The sequence below is a fragment of the Antechinus flavipes genome, chromosome 1 (genome assembly GCF_016432865.1).
Source record: "Antechinus flavipes isolate AdamAnt ecotype Samford, QLD, Australia chromosome 1, AdamAnt_v2, whole genome shotgun sequence".
NCBI classification, from domain to species: Eukaryota; Metazoa; Chordata; class Mammalia; order Dasyuromorphia; family Dasyuridae; genus Antechinus; species Antechinus flavipes.
This window is the reverse complement of record NC_067398.1, coordinates 108,344,163-108,367,242: the sequence shown is the minus strand read 5'-3', so window position 1 is coordinate 108,367,242 and position 23,080 is coordinate 108,344,163. Positions and strand designations below refer to the sequence as shown.

The 23,080-nt window shown below is 34.9% G+C and overlaps 1 protein-coding gene across 1 annotated transcript in view; it reads left to right on the top strand.

The window, feature by feature from the left end:
• Window positions 1–23,080, top strand: part of KDM4C (lysine demethylase 4C) — a 437,566-nt gene that overhangs the window by 349,706 nt on the left and 64,780 nt on the right. The window contains exon 18 of the mRNA XM_051987536.1: window positions 12,253–12,438. Within this exon, the coding sequence (XP_051843496.1) occupies window positions 12,253–12,438 (186 nt within the window). The remainder of the gene's footprint in view (window positions 1–12,252; window positions 12,439–23,080) is intronic.

Sequence of the window (23,080 nt, the reverse complement as noted above, 5' to 3'; positions counted from 1 at the left end):
AAACTGCATACCTTTTCCTTTGGCCATATGAGCTCTTAAATGTTATCCTCTCATATGGCATTGAGAAATTACAGGTAATTTTCTGTTTCCTTAATTGTCATTGCTATTGATGAGCCATTTATGCAACATTGCAAAGAATGACAGGAAAAGATAATGACAAATGTCGGAGGGGATATGGGAAAACTGGGACACTGATGCATTGTTGGTGGAGTTGTGAACGAATCCAACCATTCTAGAGAACGATTTGGAACTATGGCCAAAGAGCTATCAAACGATGCATATCCTTTGACCCAGCAGTGTTTCTAATGGGCTTGTATCCCAAAGAGATCTTAAAGGAGGGAAAGGGACCCATATGAACAAAAACGCTTGTGTCAGCTCTTTTTGTAGTGGCCAGAAACTGGAAACTGAGTGGATGCCCATCAATTGGAGAATGGCTGAATAAATTGTGGTATATGAATGTTATGGAATATTATTATTCTATAAGAAATGACCAGCAGGATGACTACAGAGAGGCTTGGCGAGATTTATAGGAACTGATGCTGAGTGAAATGAACAGAACCAGGAGGTTATTATACACAGCAACTATACTACATGATGATCAGTTCTGATGGACATGGCTATCTTCAACAATGAGAGGATCCAAATCAGTTCCAATTGATTTTTTTTTTTAAATAACTTTTTATTGATAGAACCTATGCCAGGGTAAATTTTTTACAGCATTATCCTTTGCATTCACTTCTGTTCCGATTTTTCCCCTCCCTAAGATGGCAAGCAGTCCTTTACATGTTAAATATGTCACAGTATATACTAGATACAATATATGTGTGCAGAACCGAACAGTTCTCTTGTTGCACAGGGAGAATTGGATTCAGAAGGTAGAAATAACCTGGAAAGAAAAACAAAAATGCAAGCAGTTTATATTCATTTCCCAGTGTTCTTTCTCTGGGTGTAGCTGCTTCTGTCCATCCTTGATCAGTTGAACCAATTGATTTGTAATGAACAGAACCAGCTACATTCAGAGAAAGAACACTGGGAAATGACTATGTTGTGGTCCAATATAACATTTCCACTCTTTCTGTTATTGTCTGCTTGCATTTTTGTTTTTTTCCTTCTCAGGTTATTTTTATCTTATTTCACACTCCGATCTTTCTTGTGCAACAAGATAACTGTATAAATATGTATACATATATTATATTTAACATATACTTTAACATATTTAATATGTATGGGACTACATGCCATCTAGGGGAGGGGGGCAGGAGGGAAGGAGGGGAAAATTTGAAACAAAAGTTTTTGCAAGGGTCATTGTTGAAAAATTATCCATGCAAATGTTTTGTATATAAAAAGCTATAATAATAATAAAAAAAGAATAACATTATGATTCCCATATTTTCTATTTAATCACTAAAAATAATTTTGAAACTAGAAATCTTTCCATTTTGGATTCAATACACACAAATACACCTACACACACACACACACACACACACACACACATATGTATATGTTTATGTATTTAAATATACATGGTCATATACAGATTTTCAAATTAGAAGCAGTTTACATTTTAATATATAAAAGATTTGGTGAAATTTTTTAGTATTGGTTCCCCAGAGTTTTATATTCAGGGAGAGGGAAAAAAGGTATTTGAATTACAGGACTATGCAGATTACCTTCATTTTGAAAAAGTAATTTAAATGATAGAAGACTACAGTTTAGTTTTATGAATACAAATGAGACATAACACAAGCAGTAAACTTTTCTTTGAGTGTGAATCTGTTCCCTCACACATCTGCTTGGGTAATTCACTTCCCTATTTTAAAAGGATCTCACAGAAATGGAATTTTTAAATATTGAGGAAATTGGAGAAAGTTAAAAATTACTGTGATAAGAACAAGAAAGATATAACCTGGAATCAGAAATCCATTTACCTTTTGATTTAAATGAATTTTTCTGCAGAAGTCAATAGTCTGACATATATGCTCATGGGCTACCTCACCACATTATTATTATTATTATTTTTATTATAGCTTTTCATTTATAACTTATACGCATGAGTAATTTTACAGCGTTGACAATTGCCAAACCTTTTGTTCCAATTTTTCCCCTCCTTCCCCCCATACCCTCCTCCTGATGTCAGGTTGACCAATACATGTTAAATATGTTAAAGTATAAATTAAATACAATATAAGCATACATGTCCTAACAGTTATTTTGCTGTTCAAAAAGAATTGGACTTTGAAATAGTGTTATTAGCCTGTGAAGGAAATAAAAAATGCAGGCGGACAAAAATGGAAGGATTGGGAATTCTGTGTAGTGGTTCATAGTCATCTCCCAGAGTTCTTTCGCTGGGTGTAGCTGGTTCAGTTCATTACTGCTCCATTGGAACTGATTTGGTTCATCTCCTTGCTGAAGATGGCCACATCCATCAGAATTGATCATCATATAGTATTGTTGTTGAAGTATATAATGATCCTGGTCCTGCTCATTTCACTCAGCATCAGTTCATGTTCTCTCCAGGCCTTTCTGAAATCATCCTGCTGGTCATTTCTTACAGAACAATAGTATTCCATAACATTCATATACCACAATTTATTCAACCATTCTCTAACTGATGGGCATCCACTTAGTTTCCAGTTTCTGGCCACTATAAAGAGGGCTGCCACAAACATTCGTGCATATACTACCTCACCATATTATATAAATTAATATTCCAACTTATACTGCCTAGTTATTTTAAATAGTCTAAAAGGGTATTATTAATGTGACTGACATAGAATATAGTTTTGCTTTTTTTCTCTTTTGATGAAATCGATTTTAGTTTTAACCTTGTTTTTAATCTAAGATCATGATTACTATCGTTACATTTCTTATCTAATAAATTCTACTCCTGATGTTTATTATTATGTTTCTGTGTATCTTGTGTTTCTAATCTCTCCTGACTCCTCTGCTTTACTTCTATTCAATACCTTGATGTTCTAGTACATAATCTATTCCCCTTCCAAGAATTCCGCTCTTATTCTCACCTCCCAGACTTTTCCCCTTACCTACTTTTTAAAATGATGTTTATCGCTTTATATCTATATATAGTTTCTTTATCCCTTTTCTATTGATCTATACACCTTTCTATATCCTCCCTATCCTTTTCCCTCATCCTCTTATTTCTTTATTAATTTAGAAGGTTTTTATTCCCTTCTAAATGTATATGTTACTCTCCTTTTAACTGCCCTGATGTGATGTGAATCAGGTTTTCTTTAAAAATCCATTTCTTAGCCTCTCCCCTGTCTCTGTCCCTTTAGTCTCATTTCTTTCTGAATTTAGAAGACTTTTATATATATATATATATATATATATATATATATATATATATATATATATATATATATATATATATATATATATAATATATATATAATTTATGTGCTATTCTCTCTTTAACTCATTTCTGATGAGAGTAGGGTTCCAGAATTTACTAGCCCTTCCTTGTGTCAGTTCTTCCTCTTTTACTTCATTTGTATAATACACTTTTTTTTTTACCTTTTTCTATATGGTTTTGCTTTTTAGAAATATATCATCCCAATCCTTCTTTTAAATTACCTGGTTACTAATGATAATCTTAGACATATGGTTTATATTTCCACATATAAAAAATAAACAGTTTTTCTTTATTGAGGTCCAGAGTAATTAATCTTTGATGTTTACCTTACATTTCTCTTGGATCTTCTATGTCAATTTTTCTAATAAGATCAGTAGCAAAATCCTGAAAGTATGTCAAGTCATTGAATGTCCTTTTTCCTTTGTTGTTCAGAATTATCTTTTAAGTTTTCTGCGTGTACTTTTGGACACAGTCTCTGATTTTTTGCTTTTCAATATGTAGTATTCCCAGACCTATGGTCTTTTAATGTAGCTGCTGCTAGATCTAGTGTGATTCTAATTGTGGCTCTGCCATATTTGAATTTTTAAAAATTTTGTTTTTCTTGTCATATTCCTGTGACTTTTTCCTCATATGATCTCTTGTAATGTATTTTTTCTATTTCTACTTTGCCCTTTTGTTTCAACACTTAAGGACAATTTCTTTATTTAGTTCTTGTATTATTGTATCAAAATTGCCTGCAGTCTTGTTCTAGAATCCTTTTTATTCCTCCTCATTTAACATTTAATTACTACCAAGAAGGCATTTCTATTCATGTTTTTAATATATCACAGGTTTATTCTACAAATCATTTCTGCCAATCTCTTCTCTGTCTCCTCCTTCTGCTGAGCTAAACACATTGGCCCTTTCTTCTTTAGCTTTCTGACAGCTTTCTAGTTTAATCATTCAAAGCTAAGTGAATCTAGCCAAATATAAACTGTTAAGTTAAATGGATATCATATCATGTCATGTCATATCATTAATAAGGGTTTAATTTGATACCCTATGCATCATAAGCCTTTTATTTTTAATGCTTTGAGCTTCAAATGTTGAAATAATTTTTGGAGGATGAAGGTAAAGGACTTCCCCTTATGATTGGTTGTAGAAATATGAAGAATCATATTTTACAATGTAATTTCATCTTTTTTGTGTTTTTGACTATACCCTTAGTCTAAAAAGACTAGAAAAATTTCACCTTCATCTCTTGAAGCTCTTATAGGCTCATCTCAAATGCTACTTCCTAATTCCTTCTATCATTTAGTGTCCTACCTCTTACCATCCCCTCCAACAAAACACTGTATTTATTTTGTATATATACTATTTTTACTGGTATATGAACTTTTATCCCTGTAGGGGAAACCTAAACCTAAATGTAGGTTTCTAGGTAGCATGGTGGATAGAGTGCTGGGCCTAGAGTTAGGTCAGCCTGGCCTCAGACACTAACTAGCTGTGTGACTCTGGGAAACCTTAGTTTCTTCATCTGTAAAATGAGGATGATAATGGTACTTACCTCTTAGGGTAGTTGTAAATATTGCATGAGTTTGCCAGCTCTTATTAAAAACAAATTAAACTATTTGCTAGCTAGATTGCAAGGATATATATATGAAAAATGACATAGTTTTTGTGTCACAGAAATTTCAGGTAGGTGAAATATAAGATGTATAATGATTTATGTATGTGTGCCCGTATATCAATATATATGTAGAGAGTGGTCAGCACCTGTGATTTTATTAGAGTGAGCACTGAAACTTCCCTCCACCCCTGTTTCTTTTTACTATATTATCTTACCTGGAGCACTGAAAAGTTAATTATAGCATACAGAGTTGCTTGCAGCAATTTAACACTAAAATATGAGTAGCCTATTTGAAGTCATTTATTTAGAAAGGAAAACAAATCTCAAAAGATAACAAAAACAATCACAATTATAAAACAGACTTTAAAATATGAAAACAACAAAGCAGCTTCCCAGCTCATCATTTTTAGTGCTCTTTACAGCAAGTATGCTGTGTATTCAAGGAGTCTGAAATCTGGTGATTCACAGATCATTCCGTACCATTTACTTCATTAGTTTTTATATCCATTAGTAGTAGCCTTAAAAACCTATGCCATGGTTATAAGTATAGAAATCTATAGGTACTCTGTGTCAAAACAGTGCTATATAAATCACACTTGCCTGGGGAATCCTCATAGCATTTGACTTTGGAAGAATAAATGTAGGGGAGGAAATGGTCTCTGATTCTTTAACTGGATGTTCTCAGAATAGCTGTCATATATGAAGGCTTTTCTTTTCAAACAACTTTCTGGAAATGGTAAGCAAGATTTTATTGGGAAATCTGAGATGAGAGTCCATGCAATATAGTGCCAATACACATTATAAATCTTATTTATTCTTGATTGATATTTGTATTTATTTGAATTTATTTCCCATGACCTCTCTATTTCCTAGTGTTATTCTTAAAAAAAAAAATCTTAGATAGTAAAGCAATTTCAGTTAAAGGTCTTTAAAATTTAACTTTACACTCTGAAATATGCACCTTAAAATGCAACCTTCCATGTTCATCAGCATACTCTCATATGGCTTTACTGGTGTTTCAGGATGCCGCTTCCCTGGCCCAGTACTTTACTCATCCCTCCCCTTTTGTCCATCCAAAGTTTTGAAAGAATAAGTGTACCTTTTCATCCCCCAAAAAAGTATGGAGTCTTCTGATCTCTTAGGAATAATTATTAGACAAACAATAAGTTCTGCATATAATGAATACTATGAGAAAAAAATTCTCCAGCAAGTCTGAGTTGATATTCAGATTCCTTATCCAAAAGAGTATGGAATTTTATAATTTCATCATCATTTTAATAATATTATTTAAAATTTCATTGTGAATCAATTTTGTTAGAGATAATAAGATCTTTTCTAGCTTCTGTTTTGTCTGAAATTCTCAAACATAGAATATTTCATGTTTATTAGTGCTTAAATAAGATAATTTTGGTATATGCAAAATATTCCAAAGAATGGTTATTTCATTTACCTCTTTTCATATTGCCAAGATCTTTACTTCACTCCACTTCTGCCCTTTGGCCTTTTTCTAGTATATAAAAGGTGACTTTCCTGGAGGAATTTCCTCTTCCTTTCCAACGGATTTCGCTTCAGGGATGGTTTCCTCTTTAGAACAGCTGGCTCCTTAAGAACAAACTCAAGCTAGAACAGAAAATCCAAGGCCCAGAGATTATTGAGGATCGTTCTTGCTGAGATGAATCCCGCAAAAGATATATTGGGATGTATCTGAGTAGGCATGAGAGTAAAAGGAAAGAAAGGAAAAGGGAGAATTATTCTGACTCTGTAAAACCAGAATTCAGGCAAAGGGAATTCTTGATTATATTAGGGGTTTGAATCTATTGCCTGACTTTTAAGAACTCGCTGGGTTCGCTAAGTTTTGAAGGCAAGCTTCCACTAGCTCCCAGAGCCGGCCTTCCTCTGACTTTGTGGCACCATTCTGAGCAGACTTCTTAGAGCTGCCTTCCTTTTCCATTGGACCTCCCAGCTCCTGTCTCCGTCAGTTAGAACTGGCTGCTTAGCCAAGCGCGGCGCAGGGAAGAGCAGGGCCAGGCTCTTTGTGGACAGAAAGCGTGTGCAGTGAGGGAACGGCAGCCATGGAGCAAAGGCCCAGGTGTTTGTGATCGCCAACTAGCACAGGAGTCTTTTCCTCATGGTCGTAGGCAAATAGATTTAGAACTTGCGAGCAGCTCACACCCATCTGTCACACAGCCCCCATTTAGCAGACAAGGAAACTGAGGCCCGGGGAGGAGGTCTTGTCCAGTGTCATGGAATCAGGAAGCAGCCGAGCTGAAGTGCAGGAGTCCGACATTCCTTGTGCTCACCAAGTGTCCGGTCGTTTCCCTCACAAATAACCTTATACCTTTAGTTCTGTGAGAAGCTGCTTGTGTTTCAGCAGCTCCCGGGCAGAGGGCTCTGGGCTGTGACTCCCTTCATGGGGGCTGACGCTGACAGACCCTCTCATCTCTTCTGGGCCTCTGGCTGTGGTCTCAGGCACTGGTCAGTGTAATGGGCTGAAGCTGAGCAGATACACTGAGATCTGAGCATTTAAGGCTAATTACCAATTGGACAATACTCCATCAGTGTAGGCTTGGAGAAAGAATGGCCCTGCCCACTACGCTGCAGGCTTGATCTGTTGTATAGGAGATTGGGTGGAGGATTTGGTGGGTGGAGTGAGAAAACCAGAGTCACTCCTGGCTGATTCCTGTCCTTATTCCTCTCACTTCATATGGCCATTCCGTTCTGTTCATGTCCACAAAGAATAAAGATCAAGGACTTTGGCTTATCCTGACTCCAGCTGATTCTAAAGTGTCTGGATGCTAACGTGGTCATCACAGGTCAAAATGTCCCACAGGCTCTTGTGGTCTTTGTCTCAAGCCATAACTGTAGTTCGGTTAGGTTTTACTACTTTAAAACTCTGAGAAGAAAATAAATGAAGTTTGAGAGTACTTGACTAATGTTACTATTACTCAGGTCGGTGAAATCTTGCATTTATTTGCATGTAGTTACCATCCTTTATGTTGAAAAGTAAAAGTAGTAGGTTGATAGAGATTCTTGACAGGTACCATCTCTGCCAGTTTCCCTTTGGGACTTTAGGGACCTGTGTCTGCCACTCATTACCTGTGTTACTAGAGGAAAGTCATTTAACTTCCCTGCCTCTATTTCTCTATCTGCAGAGTGGTGATAACAGTCCTCGGAGTACCTCACTTAAAAGCTTATGAGGAGAATATAAATCTTAAAATACTGTATCAGTATGAATTGTTACTGCCAAGACCTCTTCCCCTGGAATATCCCTCTAGTTGGTATTTATACTTTTCTCTGTCCCTTTCGTCTACAAATTCCTATGGAAAAACTTTTTAGCGTTAAGAACCCTTCTGTACTCTGTTGATCTTTTAATTACTGTTCTGTGCCTTATCTACTTATGCTTCTAATCCATCTTTGAATGTATTTGTCTTCTATTACAGATCATTGACACATGGGGTAAAAGTCATTCTTGAGATACACAAAGTTAGAAAACTGGACACAAATTTTATCTAGCCACGCCCTCCACCAATATGCTTGAATAAGTAACAATCATGATTATTTGCTAATGTTTGGATATTAAATAGTGGGCCTGATCAGCCCCTTTTAGTGCCAGGTCTGCAATCAGAAAGATTCATCTTCCTCAGTTCAAATCAGATCTTAGACACTTACTGGCTTTGTGGCAAACCACTCCAGTGTCTCTGCCAAGAAAACTCCAAGTGGAGCCATAAAGTGTTGAACATGATTGAAATGACTCAACAGTAATTATACACTTTAAAATCAATGCCAGGGTTTTTTGTAAAAACTAATAATTCAGTATTTTTGGATCTCCTCTTATGTCACATTATAGTATACAGGTAGCCATTGCTCTTCAAAAGCTATGCTGGCCTAACCTAATTAATACAAGTGCTGCCACATTAAAAAGCTTTTGCATATAGTGACTAACTGTATTTCTGTCCTCTTAGGGACAGAAATTTGAAGAGACTCACTTAAGAAGTTTAACATCCAGGTGATCAGTTTTTTCATGAAATTAACTCTTGAAGTGTAGGGAAAATGGAAACTTATTTCATTGAACAGGTTACCAACACTGACAAAATTAAACATTCATCCTGGTAATGAAGTACGTTAAGGACTCTTCTTGGAAAAAGGCAAAATAAGAATCATAATTTCTTTGCCTTAATACCAGTTGATAGTTAATTTCCCAACTTCCTATCTCAGTCTGTACTCATATAGAAGTTATTAAATCTAAGATTCTGTCTGATTTTCTGTCTAAATATAGTGTACATATTAAAATTTCATAATTCAGCTTGATCTGTAATTAACTTTTAATAGTATTATTATTACAATATAAATTTTGTGCCAATAGAGAAAATGAGTATACATATTACTTTTTTCTAAAATGTAAATAAAAACTTATGGCTCTCCATTCTGAAGACATCTAATATGCTATGAATCTATCAGTAGTGTTTTTTATATTTTCTTTTCATGTTTGTTTTACATACAGTTAATTTTAAATTTCTTTTTCTATAGTTGTATATACTTCTGCTAAAGGACTATAACTATATCAGTGATTTTTTTTATTATCATTCTTCATTATAATTTTATTTCTTGTTCTATTTAAGTGTGTAATTCTGTCTTTTGTTTTACAATGTTTTGATTTCCCAATATATTTCTCTAGACAGATGGTCACATACATACTCCACCCTGCCCCCCACACCCACACCTGAACATTCCTTATAACAGATATTGGAAAAAACAAACAAACCAACCAACCCCAATTCATCAAAACTAATCAATATATTAGCCAAGGATGACATTATGTGCTATGTTCCACACTGCTCCCCACCTCTGCAAAGAAGGGAGGGAGAGATATTCTCATATATTTTTTTGAGAGCTTGCAATTTTTAATTTCATAGCATGTAATTTCAGTGTTGTTGTTCTTCCATTTATATTGTGGTGGTAGTAGTATTTTGTTTTCCTGTTTCTGCTCTATTCACTTTGCATCAGTTTACTCGTCTTCCCTTGCATCTTTGATTCTTCATATAGTAGAATTTATTTTACCATTTCCCAGTATCCTGTAACAGCAGATACTAAATACTGTATTGATTGAATTAAGACTTGCTCAAAGTCTCACAAATAAAGTAAATAGCAGAGATAGGAGTTGAACCCAAGACTTCTGAAGCCAAGTACAACCTTTTTTCTGCCACATTATGCTATCCTTAAATAGTTACTTCATCAACTCATATTTGAGAGGTAACTGTAATTATATAATCTCAATAGTGTTATTGTGCTTTCTGGTTTATCCCAGTATTACAACATTTATTCAGTTGTCTTACTGGATCTGGAATAAAATCACCTTCCTTTATGTAGTATAAAATTTTTTGGCTTTTGTTTCTTCCCTAAATATAGTTATATATTTTTTCTTCTTCCTTCCACCCCAATAGTGCAAAACTTTTTTTTGTTCTTTGTGATTATAGTCCAAGTTCTGTCTTTAAAAACTAATATACAAAAATAAAAACTTCTCCTTTTTAAAAGATGCATTAACTCTTCTGAGATAATTAATTTTATTGTCTTGAAAAAGATCATTGACTTAAATGACTTTTTCTGGTGGTGGGTTTCAAGAGTTTTTTTTTTTTTTTTTTTTAACCTCCTCCAGAAGTAAAAAGTAGCTATTAGTTTACCACGTGATCCAGGCCCCCAAAGAAGTTGTCTGTTGGTTTGTTGTTGATCCCAATTTCATAACTGGATGTTCATAGGTATATAGTCAGAAAGAGCTTTATGACTTAAATAGATAGGTAAGTAGGTCAGTGGGTAGAGTGCTAATCCTGGAATCAGGAAGGCCAGAGTTTCAATCTGCTTTTTGACTTGGGGCAGTTCACTTAACATCTGTTTGCCTCAGTTTTAAATTTTTTGTATTTCCCGCCCTCCCTCCTTCCTTTCCTTCTTCCCTCCCTCCCTCCCTCCCTCTCTCTATCCCTCTCTTCCTTCCTTCCTTCCTCCTTTCGCTTCCCTCCCCTCCTTCCCTCCTTCCCAATTTGAGGTTAAGTGATTTGCCCAGGGTCACACAGCTTAGTTAGTGTCAAGTGTCTAAAGCCAGATTTGAACTCAGGTCCTTCTGTACAGGCCAGCTCTAAACTGGCCCATCAGCTTTTACAACCATAAACTAACAATATCTACCTCACGGGGTTATTGTGAGTATCAAATGAGATAATAGTTGTAATGCATTTAGCCCAGTGCATGGTACATAGTAGGTGCTATATAAATGTGATTATAATTATTATAGTTCCACTCCCTCATTTTTAGGTGAGGAAGCTAAAGCTTAGAGATGTGAAGCTCAGGTAGGTAGCAAGTGCCAAAGCTAAGACTGGAATTCCAGCGCTTCTATTCCAAATGCATTCCACCATACTACTTAGCAATTTCTCTTATTTTATTGGGTACTAATGTAGTTCTACAGATTACTACCCTCTAGTTTTCATTTACAAAGCTTCTATAACATAAAACTGTTGGATTTTCTCTGGCTCTCATAAGAAATGTGCTGACATGCTATAGGACTAATTGTCTGCAATTTAATTTTGGAATTGTGATAATCATTATTGCTGTTTTTATTTTCATTCTAGCTTCCTTGGGCACAGCCAGCTACAAATATTTGGCAAAATTATGCCCTTTGGGGTGATTTTCAATTTAGTCACTTCAGGAAACAGGTTTTCATGTCAGCCACTTTGGGTTCAGATTTGGATTATTAAATACTTGAGTCCTCGGTTGCCACATTAGACCATTTAACATTTTTAATTTTCTTGTAAAGAAAATGAATTTTTAAAAATCCCCAGCCATCTGTATATTTTTGCAGTATTTTTGAAACATTCCCTTAGGATATAAAGTGTTTTTTCCTACTCTGTAGTCACATTTCTTGGTATAAAAATCTGCTGGTTAAAGAGAGATGGACTTGGCATTCTAGACTGATTCATAGAAATGTGTTTGGGGCTCATTTCTATATTGTACAGCAAAGCAAGGGTGATCAGATATGTTTGGCCTTCTTTCACACCAGAATATTTAAATATACTTCTTATAGTGTGTGAATGATTTAGGCAGATCATGTTGCTGAGCTGTTTTCACTACTATGATTCCTGGAGAGAATGGGTTTTGTTGGTGGTGTAATAAGACCTTTTTCCTTTTGCCAACAATTTTTTTAAGAGCTCTTATCCCGTGGTATGTGGGAATCAGTGGAACTCCTATGCTTTCATTTACATTATTTTCTGTTTTGCTCTTCCAGAAATGCATCTTCTGCAGACAGAGAGTTAAAAAAGTTTCTGGGGCCTGCATCCAGTGCTCTTACGGACGCTGCCCAGCTTCCTTTCATGTGACCTGTGCCCATGCCACCGGGGTCTTGATGGAACCTGATGACTGGCCTTATGTAGTTAATATCACATGCTTTCGACACAAGATCAACCAAAATGTGGTAAGTACTTCATTCTATCTGGGCTTTTATGGGTTTTTAGCATTGTATCATATTGTAGTTATACAGAATACAAAATTAAATCAAATCCCTGGAGTAAAAGCATAGTAAATATTGGGACTGAAAATGTTGCCATGCTAATTCCCAGAGACTCTCCCTAAGGACAGCACTCAGCATGGGGCTGTTTTCTGCTCTCCTGGGATAGACAGGAGCTGTGTAGCCTCTCTAGTGATGAAAAACACCATATTTAGATTCTGTGGGCTTCAAGTCAAATCCCAGCTGTGCTTATTACTATGTGGCCTTGAGCAAAGCACTTTATCACTTTGGGCCTCAGTTTATTCATGGATTTATTATTCACTATTCATTTTTCAAATAAGGGATTTGAATTAGGCGACCTTTGAGGTCCCTTATTGTTCTGAATTCTGTAGTATCTGTATTCTACAAGGTGGTGGTGGTGTGTCATTGGTTCCTATGGCTGTTCTCAGTGTTTCAGCTAAACCGGTGACTGATTTAATCATCAAAGACAAAAACTGAATAGAAAACAGTTCATCTTTTGTCTGGTTGACCTACTTTATGTAAAATATTCAATGACTAGATATTTCAAATAGGAATAAAAGAAAATTTCCTCCAGTCCTATGCCTTAAGAAATCATCCTACTATCCTTAATCTTTGTACTTTGAGTGTTATTTTTTTTTTTAAGTCTATCCTCTTTCACTCCATGACCATTGACTGAAGGAGAAGATGATAGAGTGAAGAACAAGAAGAGTTATGAAGTAGTAGAGATGAGGGAACTTACAAGGGATAATCCTGATTTTCCAAAGAAATAAGAGACTGGGATTTGAGCTTGAGTTGAGAAAAATTGAAACAGCTCCAGACATCAGTAGGATAGAGCCAATCAAGGAAGAATTAATGGACTGTATACAGCATTAAAGGTCCAGTTTAAATCGAAGAATGTGATTTTGCAGGGGATCCAATTCATTCAATTGTATGACTTCTCTCTTTTATTATAAGTTCGAGTTATTGGACAAAATATTATAGGTTATAGGGATGTATACAGTCTCTTTTGGATTGATATCCCATACTTGGCTCATAGTCTCCTTCTATACCCTTACTCCTGCTCTAATATCTGAGGCTCAAGTTTACAAACTCATTTACCTTTAAAATTCCTGCTTTCACATTTAATAAATTAATTCCCATGACCATCATCTTCACTCCATTTCATTTCCCCAAAGGAAGGATTTCATCTTAGCTTTCACTATCATATATAACCAGACAACTTCCATGTTTCTGAATTCTGACATTTTTTCTTTTTAATCAGAATCTCGTTTCCTTTCATCTCTCCCTCTGTCACATTCTGTCTAAATCTATTCTTCATCTACAGACACTGTCCACAACCTCCATCCCTTTCAGTTCTAATTCTTGATCCTCGCTCTAACCTTTCTGTTTTCACAGTGCTGACTCAGGTCAACTATATTTTTTCTCTTCTCTGTACTTTACCAGTCCCTAATTATGGGTGATTTCCCCTCATTCTCTTCTCTTTTGCTATCTTTACTCCTGAGGGGAGTTACACAATTGTATTAATGGGATCCACTACAGATTCATATTCTTTGACTTAAAACTGGATTTTCATTGCTACACAGCAGTTCCTTACTTTTTCCTTAATTGTTTTTTATTTGTTTTAAGAGTTTAGCAGAAAAAGATAAAACTTGTGAGTCAGGTATGATAAGAACAAAAAGGAAATACTATCATAGAAGCCAATGAAGGAGAGAAAATATATAAGAGATGTTGTCAAACTGTATCAAAAGCTGTAAAGAAGTCAGAGTACAGAGATAGAAAAATCATTTGTTTTTTATTTCATTGGATTATCCACATTGAGTTCCCTGATTTCTACTACATCATACTTCAGAACTCCTCTATCTCATCTCTTAATATCTTCTCCTTCATTCTTATATTTGATGAAAAGTGTCTGAGATGGAAATAATCCTTTTCCTTACAAAACCAATCCCTGTGCTTGTGCCTTTCATCCCATTGCCTCCCTATCTCTTGCAAAATCTTACTCTATCAGTTATTACACATCTTCTCTACACCTGCCTCACTGCATTCTCTCTCCTCACATTTTCCATTCTTTCTCTTTCTAACAACATCTTTCTATTTGCCTATAAATATGCTCTGGTCTTAAACAATTCTTAAAAAATCATACTTGACCCTCTTATCTCTTTTAACCTACTGTCCTATCTATTACTATCAATTCTTAGAATTATATTCATTCCTTGCCTTACTTAGAATAAATTATAATCATGTCATTATATTCACTTTCTCATAACCCAAGTACTTCTCAATCCTTTGCAGTTTTGGTTTCTACTATTATTTTAACTAATCGGTTTGGTTGATTTTTCTGACTCACAAGTTTTATCTTTTTCTGCTAAACTCTTAAAACAGACCTGACTTGGGCTAGCCTCCTTTCTCATTTATACTCTTTCTCATGGCGATCTCATCTGTTCCCAAGAATTTAAATGCTATTTCTTATACATAATATCTAAATCAGCCTGAATAGCTCTGTTGAATTCCAGCCCTATATTAAATTCTGCCTGTTGCTATTCCTTCTTGAATTCCCTGTAAGCCTCTCAAACTATAGGTAACAAAAGAATTCAATGGAATCCATTCTCTAGGAGTTTCATTTAGGGGGAATAAGCCAAGAAAAGGGTAATTTTTGAAGGTTGATAAATGGTGGGAAGAAATAGGAAAGGCTAAGTCATAGAATGCTGGCTAGAGAATATCCTGAAAAGTCTAGATAGTGTGAAGGCACTGAGGGCCTGAAAAAGGGACTCATATGCAGTAAGTTCTTTCCCTTCCCTTTTTTTGGGGGGTGGGGTAGCAAGGTCAATGATTTCCATTGATATTTGAGGATGGTGAAAATTTTTTTTTTTAATTTTTGAATCCTTCATATTATGTGATTAGTTAGTTTTTTTTAGCTTCTTGAACACTTTCTGAAACTTGAAGTCTCTAAATACTATAATATATATACTATATCCTAAATATATGTAATATAATTATACATTACGTATATTATTATATATAATATATAAAATAAATATATATATGTGCTACATATACTAAATACTCTAAATACAGCTTTTTCAGTGTGTTCTATATTCTACAAACAATATATTAAAGCAACTTTCAAAATAGTTTTACATTATCTAGAATATAGCATTCCCTTGGTTCTTTAATCCAGAAAATTGAATTATTTTTAAGGTTTTTAGATAAAAATTTACTTAGGATTATAGTCTCGTTTTAATATTCAAATGTTCTGTGACTGTTGATAGGATTGAATTCACCAGTAAAATGAACCAAGCAGCTAATCTTCCTCTTTTTGCTTCTGAACTTTGGCTTATATGATTGTGTCATTGGGGCTACTTGGTAGTTTAATAATTAATGATTTTGAAAAAGAAAATGTTTGATTTTGCTGTCATTTAAAAAAAAAAAAAAAGATTTCTCCCTGCCTCTTCAATTCCATCTCAGACTTACTATATTTTGTAAAGGATGAAAAAAAATCATGTGGTAGCTTTTTTGAATATTGGGAGAAAATCTTATGTGATATTTATAAATTGCTTCTTTGAACTTCATTAGGGGAAACTAGAACAATATTCAGATTTTTCACAGTGTTTTTCAGAGCTATAAATACAGGTGTGAGGTATGTGTAAGTGGAAGGTGGGCAGAAAGTGACCAGCTGACAGTATGAGTGCATAATCAATGGAACTTGGCACCTAGTTAGCAAGAATGATTAATTAATGAATAGGAAGCTTACAGCTAGAATTCCATTAGGGTTGTCTTTGTACTTCAGATCAGTTCCTGCTTAACCCACCCTGATCTGTCCCCAAAAGAATCTGTCTTTGACAATGAGTTTATATGTCTGACCCAGATGCAGAAATCCCTAAAGGAGTCAGGGCAATTCCCTTTAATGGTTGAATGGAGGATGTATTGGAGGGAGGATATCTGAGGCAGGCAACCCACTAGCAGGCCATTGCAGCAGTCCAAGTGCAAGTTAATAAGGATCTGTACCAGGGAGGTGGCAATGTTAAAGCAGAAAAGGGCTCAATGAGTAGAAGTGATGTAAAGGTAAATTGAGAGGCTTTCTAACATATTCTCTCAATAGTTGAATTCCCAGAAAGATCCTGGAATATAGCTGATCCCTCTTATTTTAGCCTGAGGCCTAGCCTCAGTTTCTGTCAGGCTTGTTCTTATAGATTCCACTTTATGCACAAGCGTTCCAATTCTCCAACAGCTCTGATTTTCCTGTATCTGACTGTAATCTGTCACTCCATTTCTCCCTCTGCCTCATTCCTTCTAAATCTACCCACTGAGAACTGTAATTCTTTTGCCTCTGAGGACTTTCTTGGGCTTGACACCTGCTCAGATTTTCCTTCCCTTACTCTCCCTACACTCTATCTTAGCCAAGTCTCTTGGTCTCTTCTGCTTATCCCTTAACAAAACTGAGCCCTCATTTGCTTCTATTTTCATCTGTTTCCTTCACTCTTACCTATCAAAGGAATTGGAAGAAGTTAAAACTGTGTTGTCAGTTGTTTATTTATTCAGTTGTGTCCAACTCATCAGGAGTCCATGGACCATAGTATGTAGATCCTTCTATTGTCATTTGTCTCCCCAAATCTGTCCAAAATTATTTTTGCTGCTTCTGTAACATAATCTATCCACCTAATATCTGCTATCCCCTTGTCCATTTTCTATCAGTCTTTCCCAATATCAGGATCTCATTATGTGGCTAAAGTATTTAAGATTCAGCTTCAGTATTTGTCCTTCCTCTGAGTAGTATGAATTAATTAACTATTTACTGATTTGATCTTCTTAATGTTCAAGAGACTCTCAAAACTCTTCTCTAGCTCCACACTTCAAAAGCATAGATTCTGTGATGTTCAGCTTCTTCCATAATCCAGCTCTCACAAGTATACATTATTAGTAGAAAAACATAGCTTTGACTTTATGGACTTTAGTTGGTCAAGTAATATCTCTATTTTTTAGTATACTGTCCGGATTTGATATATCTTTCCTTCCAGGAAGCATCTTTTAATTTCATGGCTGCAGTCACCATCTGCAGTAGTCTTTGAGCCCAAGAATATGAAATCTGTTACTGCTTTCATTTCTTCTCTTCTTTTTAGTCAGGAAGCAATGGGACCAATTGCCATCATCCTAATTTTTTCAATGTTGTTTCAAGCTAGCTTCTGGTCTCTGCTCTTTCAACCTCATCAAAAACCTTTTTAATTCTTCATTTTCTACCATCAGAGTGGTATTATCTACATATCGATAGGGTTGTCCCAATTATCCCAACTGTAGGGTGACAGAACTCTGAAGAATTCTGAGATACCAAAGAAAGAGGGGCCTTTGGGCAGCTTGATTGTAATTAGGTTCCTATTTTCAAACTCCTAGAAAAAAGCTGCTTATGTAAATTGCCTCTATTTCCTCCTTGCTTCCTCATGCCTTATTCTGATTTCCAGTCTCTTCTTTCAATTGAAACTGTTCTCTTCAAATTTATCTCCTAATTGCCAAATCTGATGATCTTTTCCCAGTCTTTATCCTTTTCAGCATCTGCTCTGTTTGATCCTGTTGGCTATTCCCTCCTTCTGAATAACCTCTTTTCCCTGTTCGCTTTTACCTCCTAATTGTTCTCCAAAATTGTGTTCTTTATTCTTTATATTCCTATCTAAACTTTTTGCTACTGAATTCCTTAAATCACGTGGATTTAATTATCATCTTTATGCTCTATCATCTCTATGACTTTCTGATGTATATATCAAGCCACAGTTTCTTACTGGATTTCCATCTGTCATCACCATTTATTGATTTGAAGTTTAAAACTGGATCTCTCCATAGATATCTCAAACTCAACAGAGCTAAAATAAAACTTATTATTACTATTATTACCCACTCTCAAATCTCTCTTCTTTCAAACATTCCTCTTTCTGTCAAAGATACTACAATCTTTCTAATCTTTCAGGTTTATAATCTCAGAATTATACCTGGTTCTTCATTCTCCTTCATTTCACCTATCCAATCAGCTGTCAAATCCTGTTATTTCTACCTCCGCTATATTTTTCAGATCTGATTCCTTCTTTCTCCTCATTGTTAATTCAGGTCCTAATTTTTTCTCATCTAGATTATTAGAAAATAATAATTGGTATCCCTTTTTCAAGCATCTCTGTAATCTAGCCCAACTGATGTCAAATTGATTTTTCCTTAAGCCATGTTACTTCCCCACTCATTCAAGTCCAGCGGTTCCCTATTGCTTTGAGTATCAATTATAAACTCATTTATTTAGTTTTCAAAAATCTTTGTAACTTAGACTCAACATGTATTGGTAATCCCACTGTTTGCAACTCTCCCCCTATTGTTACCCAACCAAATTGGCTTCTTTTTATTCTTCATTCACAATAATCCATCTCCCAGCTTGCACTGACTGATCTCAGTGGTTGGAATGCTGTCCTGCTCCTGCAACTTACCTTCTCTTCTCCTTTAAGATGCTTCTGAAGTACCATCTTTCACATGAAGCCTTCCCTGTCCTCCTCAATTGCTTGTGTCCTCTCTTTCATAATTGCCTTGTTTTAACTCATTTATATATGTTATTTATATTTATTTGTATATATTTATACATGTACTTGTTTTTCCCTTCAAAATGTAAGTTTTTTGCAAATAGGGATTGGTTTCATTTATTCATAGCCTCAACACCTAGAACAATACCTAACACATAGTGGTGGGTACTTAATAAATATTTTATGATAGATGTGTTGCAACTTTATCTTCTAGCCAAGATCCACTCTGGTATATAGAGTTCTATTCACACATACACATAATCCACTTTTATGTGAGATGTTGAACATTTGCAAGTGACAAAATGGATTTTTTAAAAAAGAAGCCAATTGTATAACAATCAAGATAGTCTGGAAATTTAAGCCTTCAAAACCTTGTGTTCTAAAAATAGGTAATCCATGAAATGCCCAAAGCACATTTCTGTAATCTGTTACCTATAGCCACTAGGGGGAGAGCTGATATTTTATACCAAAGTTGGTCTGACTTGGCTTCCTAAAAGGACGTTAAAAAAGAATATCTATTGAAGGTCCAAATCATGGTGTAAACATATATTAGAAGCCACAAAAATTCTTCTGCCATCTTTCTGTTGTTGCTTTTGAAAGTGCATATAACTTCTAAGAAACAAACACATGAAGCACGTATTCTCTTTGAATCTATTACTGCAAGACAATATATCATTTGGGGAATTTGTTTTGGGTGAAGGTCATATCCTTTATAAAGCTCTATCTGAATTGTATATATCAGGGAGGAAAAAAAAAACTTTTCCTTCTGCCTTATAAATTGTTTTATCCTTCTTTTAAAAAATGCCCATTTTGGAGTGTTTTAACCTTAGTTCAATATTTCTCTTGTTCTCTTTCCCAGTAGAATTGCAGGTCCCATGAATAAATCCCAATAGAATGGATGAAAGATAGTTATTTCTCTGCATTCCCCTTCCCCAATGCTTTCTCTTCTCAAGAGGGGTCTTTCTTGGTTCATTGATGTTCAGAACATTTTCCTCTTCTGCTGTAGTTAGACCCTTTTCTTTCTACATTTATTTTATCCTACTTTCTCTAATTTAACTACCCCTGGTATACTGAGCAGCAAAATTTAACCTATCTCTAAATTTCAGACTAGCTCTTTTACTTTATCTGAGAGGCAGTGAAATGTAATAAAAAAAATTCCTGACTTCTAAGTAAGATATGAATTTAAGCCCTAGCTCTGTCATTTAATGTCTCTGAGCCCTGATTGCCTTAACTGTACTTCTGGCTTACCTTTTATATACTCAAAATATTTTTTCCAGGATTGGATAAAATTATGCATAGGAAATTATTTGCAGCCACAGTTTACTCACCTGTAAAATGAGACTGTTAGATTAGACAATCTTTAAAATTCCTTTCAGTTTGTATTCCTAGGACTATTTTTTAAAAAAGCTATTACCAAGGTAAAAAGTTCTGAGTAGCCAGAATAGATGTCACCAAGTTCTTATATTAAACCTCATGACCTTTACTCATCAGAGAACTTCTTCACTCTTTATTTGGAAACTGTCTACTCTTTTTTTTAAACTCAGCTTTAAGCTAGCTTTTCTAAGCCACAAGGAATCTTGAAATTCCACATTAGATGTTGGAGATAGGAAGACTGAAGATGGGGATTGAAACTTTAAATTAGAGTTTTAAAGAAAGTTCTCACCAGCAGCAATATTTAATCAACAGTCATTTGTGTAATGCCTGCAATGTGTGATACACTTATACAACATACTAGGAATACCCAAAAAAACAGGTGAGTGAGTTCTTACAGGAGACACAAGCAGTAGTAGCTGTAGCTAGGCGGTCAAGAAAGGTCTCTTGTAGAAAGCTTCACTGGAGCTAAGGGCTTTATAGCTAGAAATATTAAGAGAGAAAGTAAGGGGGGAAGGAGTACATTTGAGATGCAGAGGGATAGCCTTAAAGGCATGGCTACTCAAGAGACCGGATTATTTATGAGGAATAGGAAGTAGACTGGTTTGGGTGGATCAGAGCTTAATTAGAAGAATAATGTGCAATAAGGTTGGAAAGGTAAGCTACAACCAGACTCTGAATGTGAATGACTTTGAATAACAAACAAGAACTTTATCTTAGAAGCAATAGGGAGCCATTGGAACTTTTGGAGCATATGAGTGACATATCAAAACTGTACTTCAGGAATATTTTTTTGAAAATGGTGTGAAGGATGGACTGGAGAGGGGAGGGAATATTGCAGAAAAAGCAATTAGAAACCTGTTTCAGAACCTAAGTGAGAAGTGATAAAGTCTTAAGATGCTTGTGGTGTGAATAAACCAAAAAAGTTTGAGAGATGTTGAAGACCTGGAATCCCTTATAGTGACTTAGCAATTGATTGGAGATGGAATTGGGGAGAAGGTGAGGGAGATCAAAGATGACTCTGAAATTACAAAGTTGATTAACTGAATGAATTGCAATGTCTCACATAAGTAGAGAAATTATGAAGTGGCAAGAAGATGAAGTTAATGGTTTAAGGAGGGAAATGAGTTTTATTTTGAACATGTTAAATTTGAGATGCTTACAGTAGGAAAAGTCCAGCACTCAGTTGTTGATATGAAGATACGTAGCTAAGAGAAAGAGAGCTGGATTGGATAAAAGTAGCACCAATTAAGCCTGACTGTCAGGGAAAAGCTACCCTCCCCCATCAGATTTAAATCCCCACTTTACCCCAAAAGAAGGAAAAATAAAATCCTCACTATAAAAATCCTAGACAAGGACAACAAGAAGTCCAGCTATCTGAAACTATCTAACACAATAAAATTCACCTCAGGAATTCCTGAGCGCATCACTGATTATGTCCAATATAAACAATAATGGATGTTCATCATACTACCCCTGAGTCATCAAGAAAATGTTAAATTACCAATGTACTCTGTCTATTAAGAGGTCAGAGAATTAAGAAAGCATACAGTTGGAAAAGATTTTGGGGAGTGACAGTGAGAAAAAATGTCAGATTTGGAATCAGAGGATATGGATATAAATCTTAATTTTGTTCCTTCATCTTATTATGAAATAAGGTATTTAACCTCTTTGGCTCTCTGTGTATAAAGTGAGGAAATCAAACTTTGTAAAGTTCCCTCTGGCTCCAAGATTGTAGTTCTATATATTCATAAAATTAAAAAAAATTAAAAAATAAAAATTTTAAAAAGGCATAATTTTAAAAAATAACAAAAGAAGTTGCATTGAAAGAATTAAACTTCTCTTAACCTCTCTTCTGTAAAATGGAATTTATGGTAGTATCTGTAGTACTTACTTCACAGGGTTGTTATAAGGAAAGTGCTTCATAAACTTTTTTATGTTAATCATATTCACATTATTTATTTAATTATTCATTATTCAGTTAGCTGATTCATTGATCATTAATTTATTATTTAATTATGTTGGTAGTTTGATTATATTTATTATAAATATTATAATTATAACAATCAATTAATCATTAATAAACAATTATAGATATAATTCTACCTATCATAATTATAATTAATAATGTGAACTCATAATTATTATTACATGCCAGATTGATTTATACAAAGCATCTTCATCACTAATGGTAAGTTATAAATAGCTTTATTCTAGGGCTCATACAGCAGAAGAGAGAAGGTGGACTAAGAACTGAATATTATTGACAACATTCTCTAAACAGTAACTATTTTACACACAGGTGTAAGATGAGACAAAACATTTTTCCACATGAAATAGAACAGTCTAGTCTGTCTACCTTCTTTTTAAGTTGGCATGTCAGTGTGAAAACTTTAGTTAAGGACTTCAAAAAACTGAAGGAATATTTGATTGCACAAGTCTTTGGAAATCACACCACAAAGATTCTTTGTTGATTAGTTGGAAAGCAGAGCTTTCCTATATGTATATACTGCACTTACTTAGGTAAGATCTTTTTTTTTAAACAGTGGAACCTTCAGTGTAACCCATAAACCTTTCCTCATCCCTCCAAAAACACCCCAACAAAAAACCTAAAAAGGAGAACTGTGTTCATGAAAAGTAGATTTATGAATTAAATTTACATTAGATTTTTG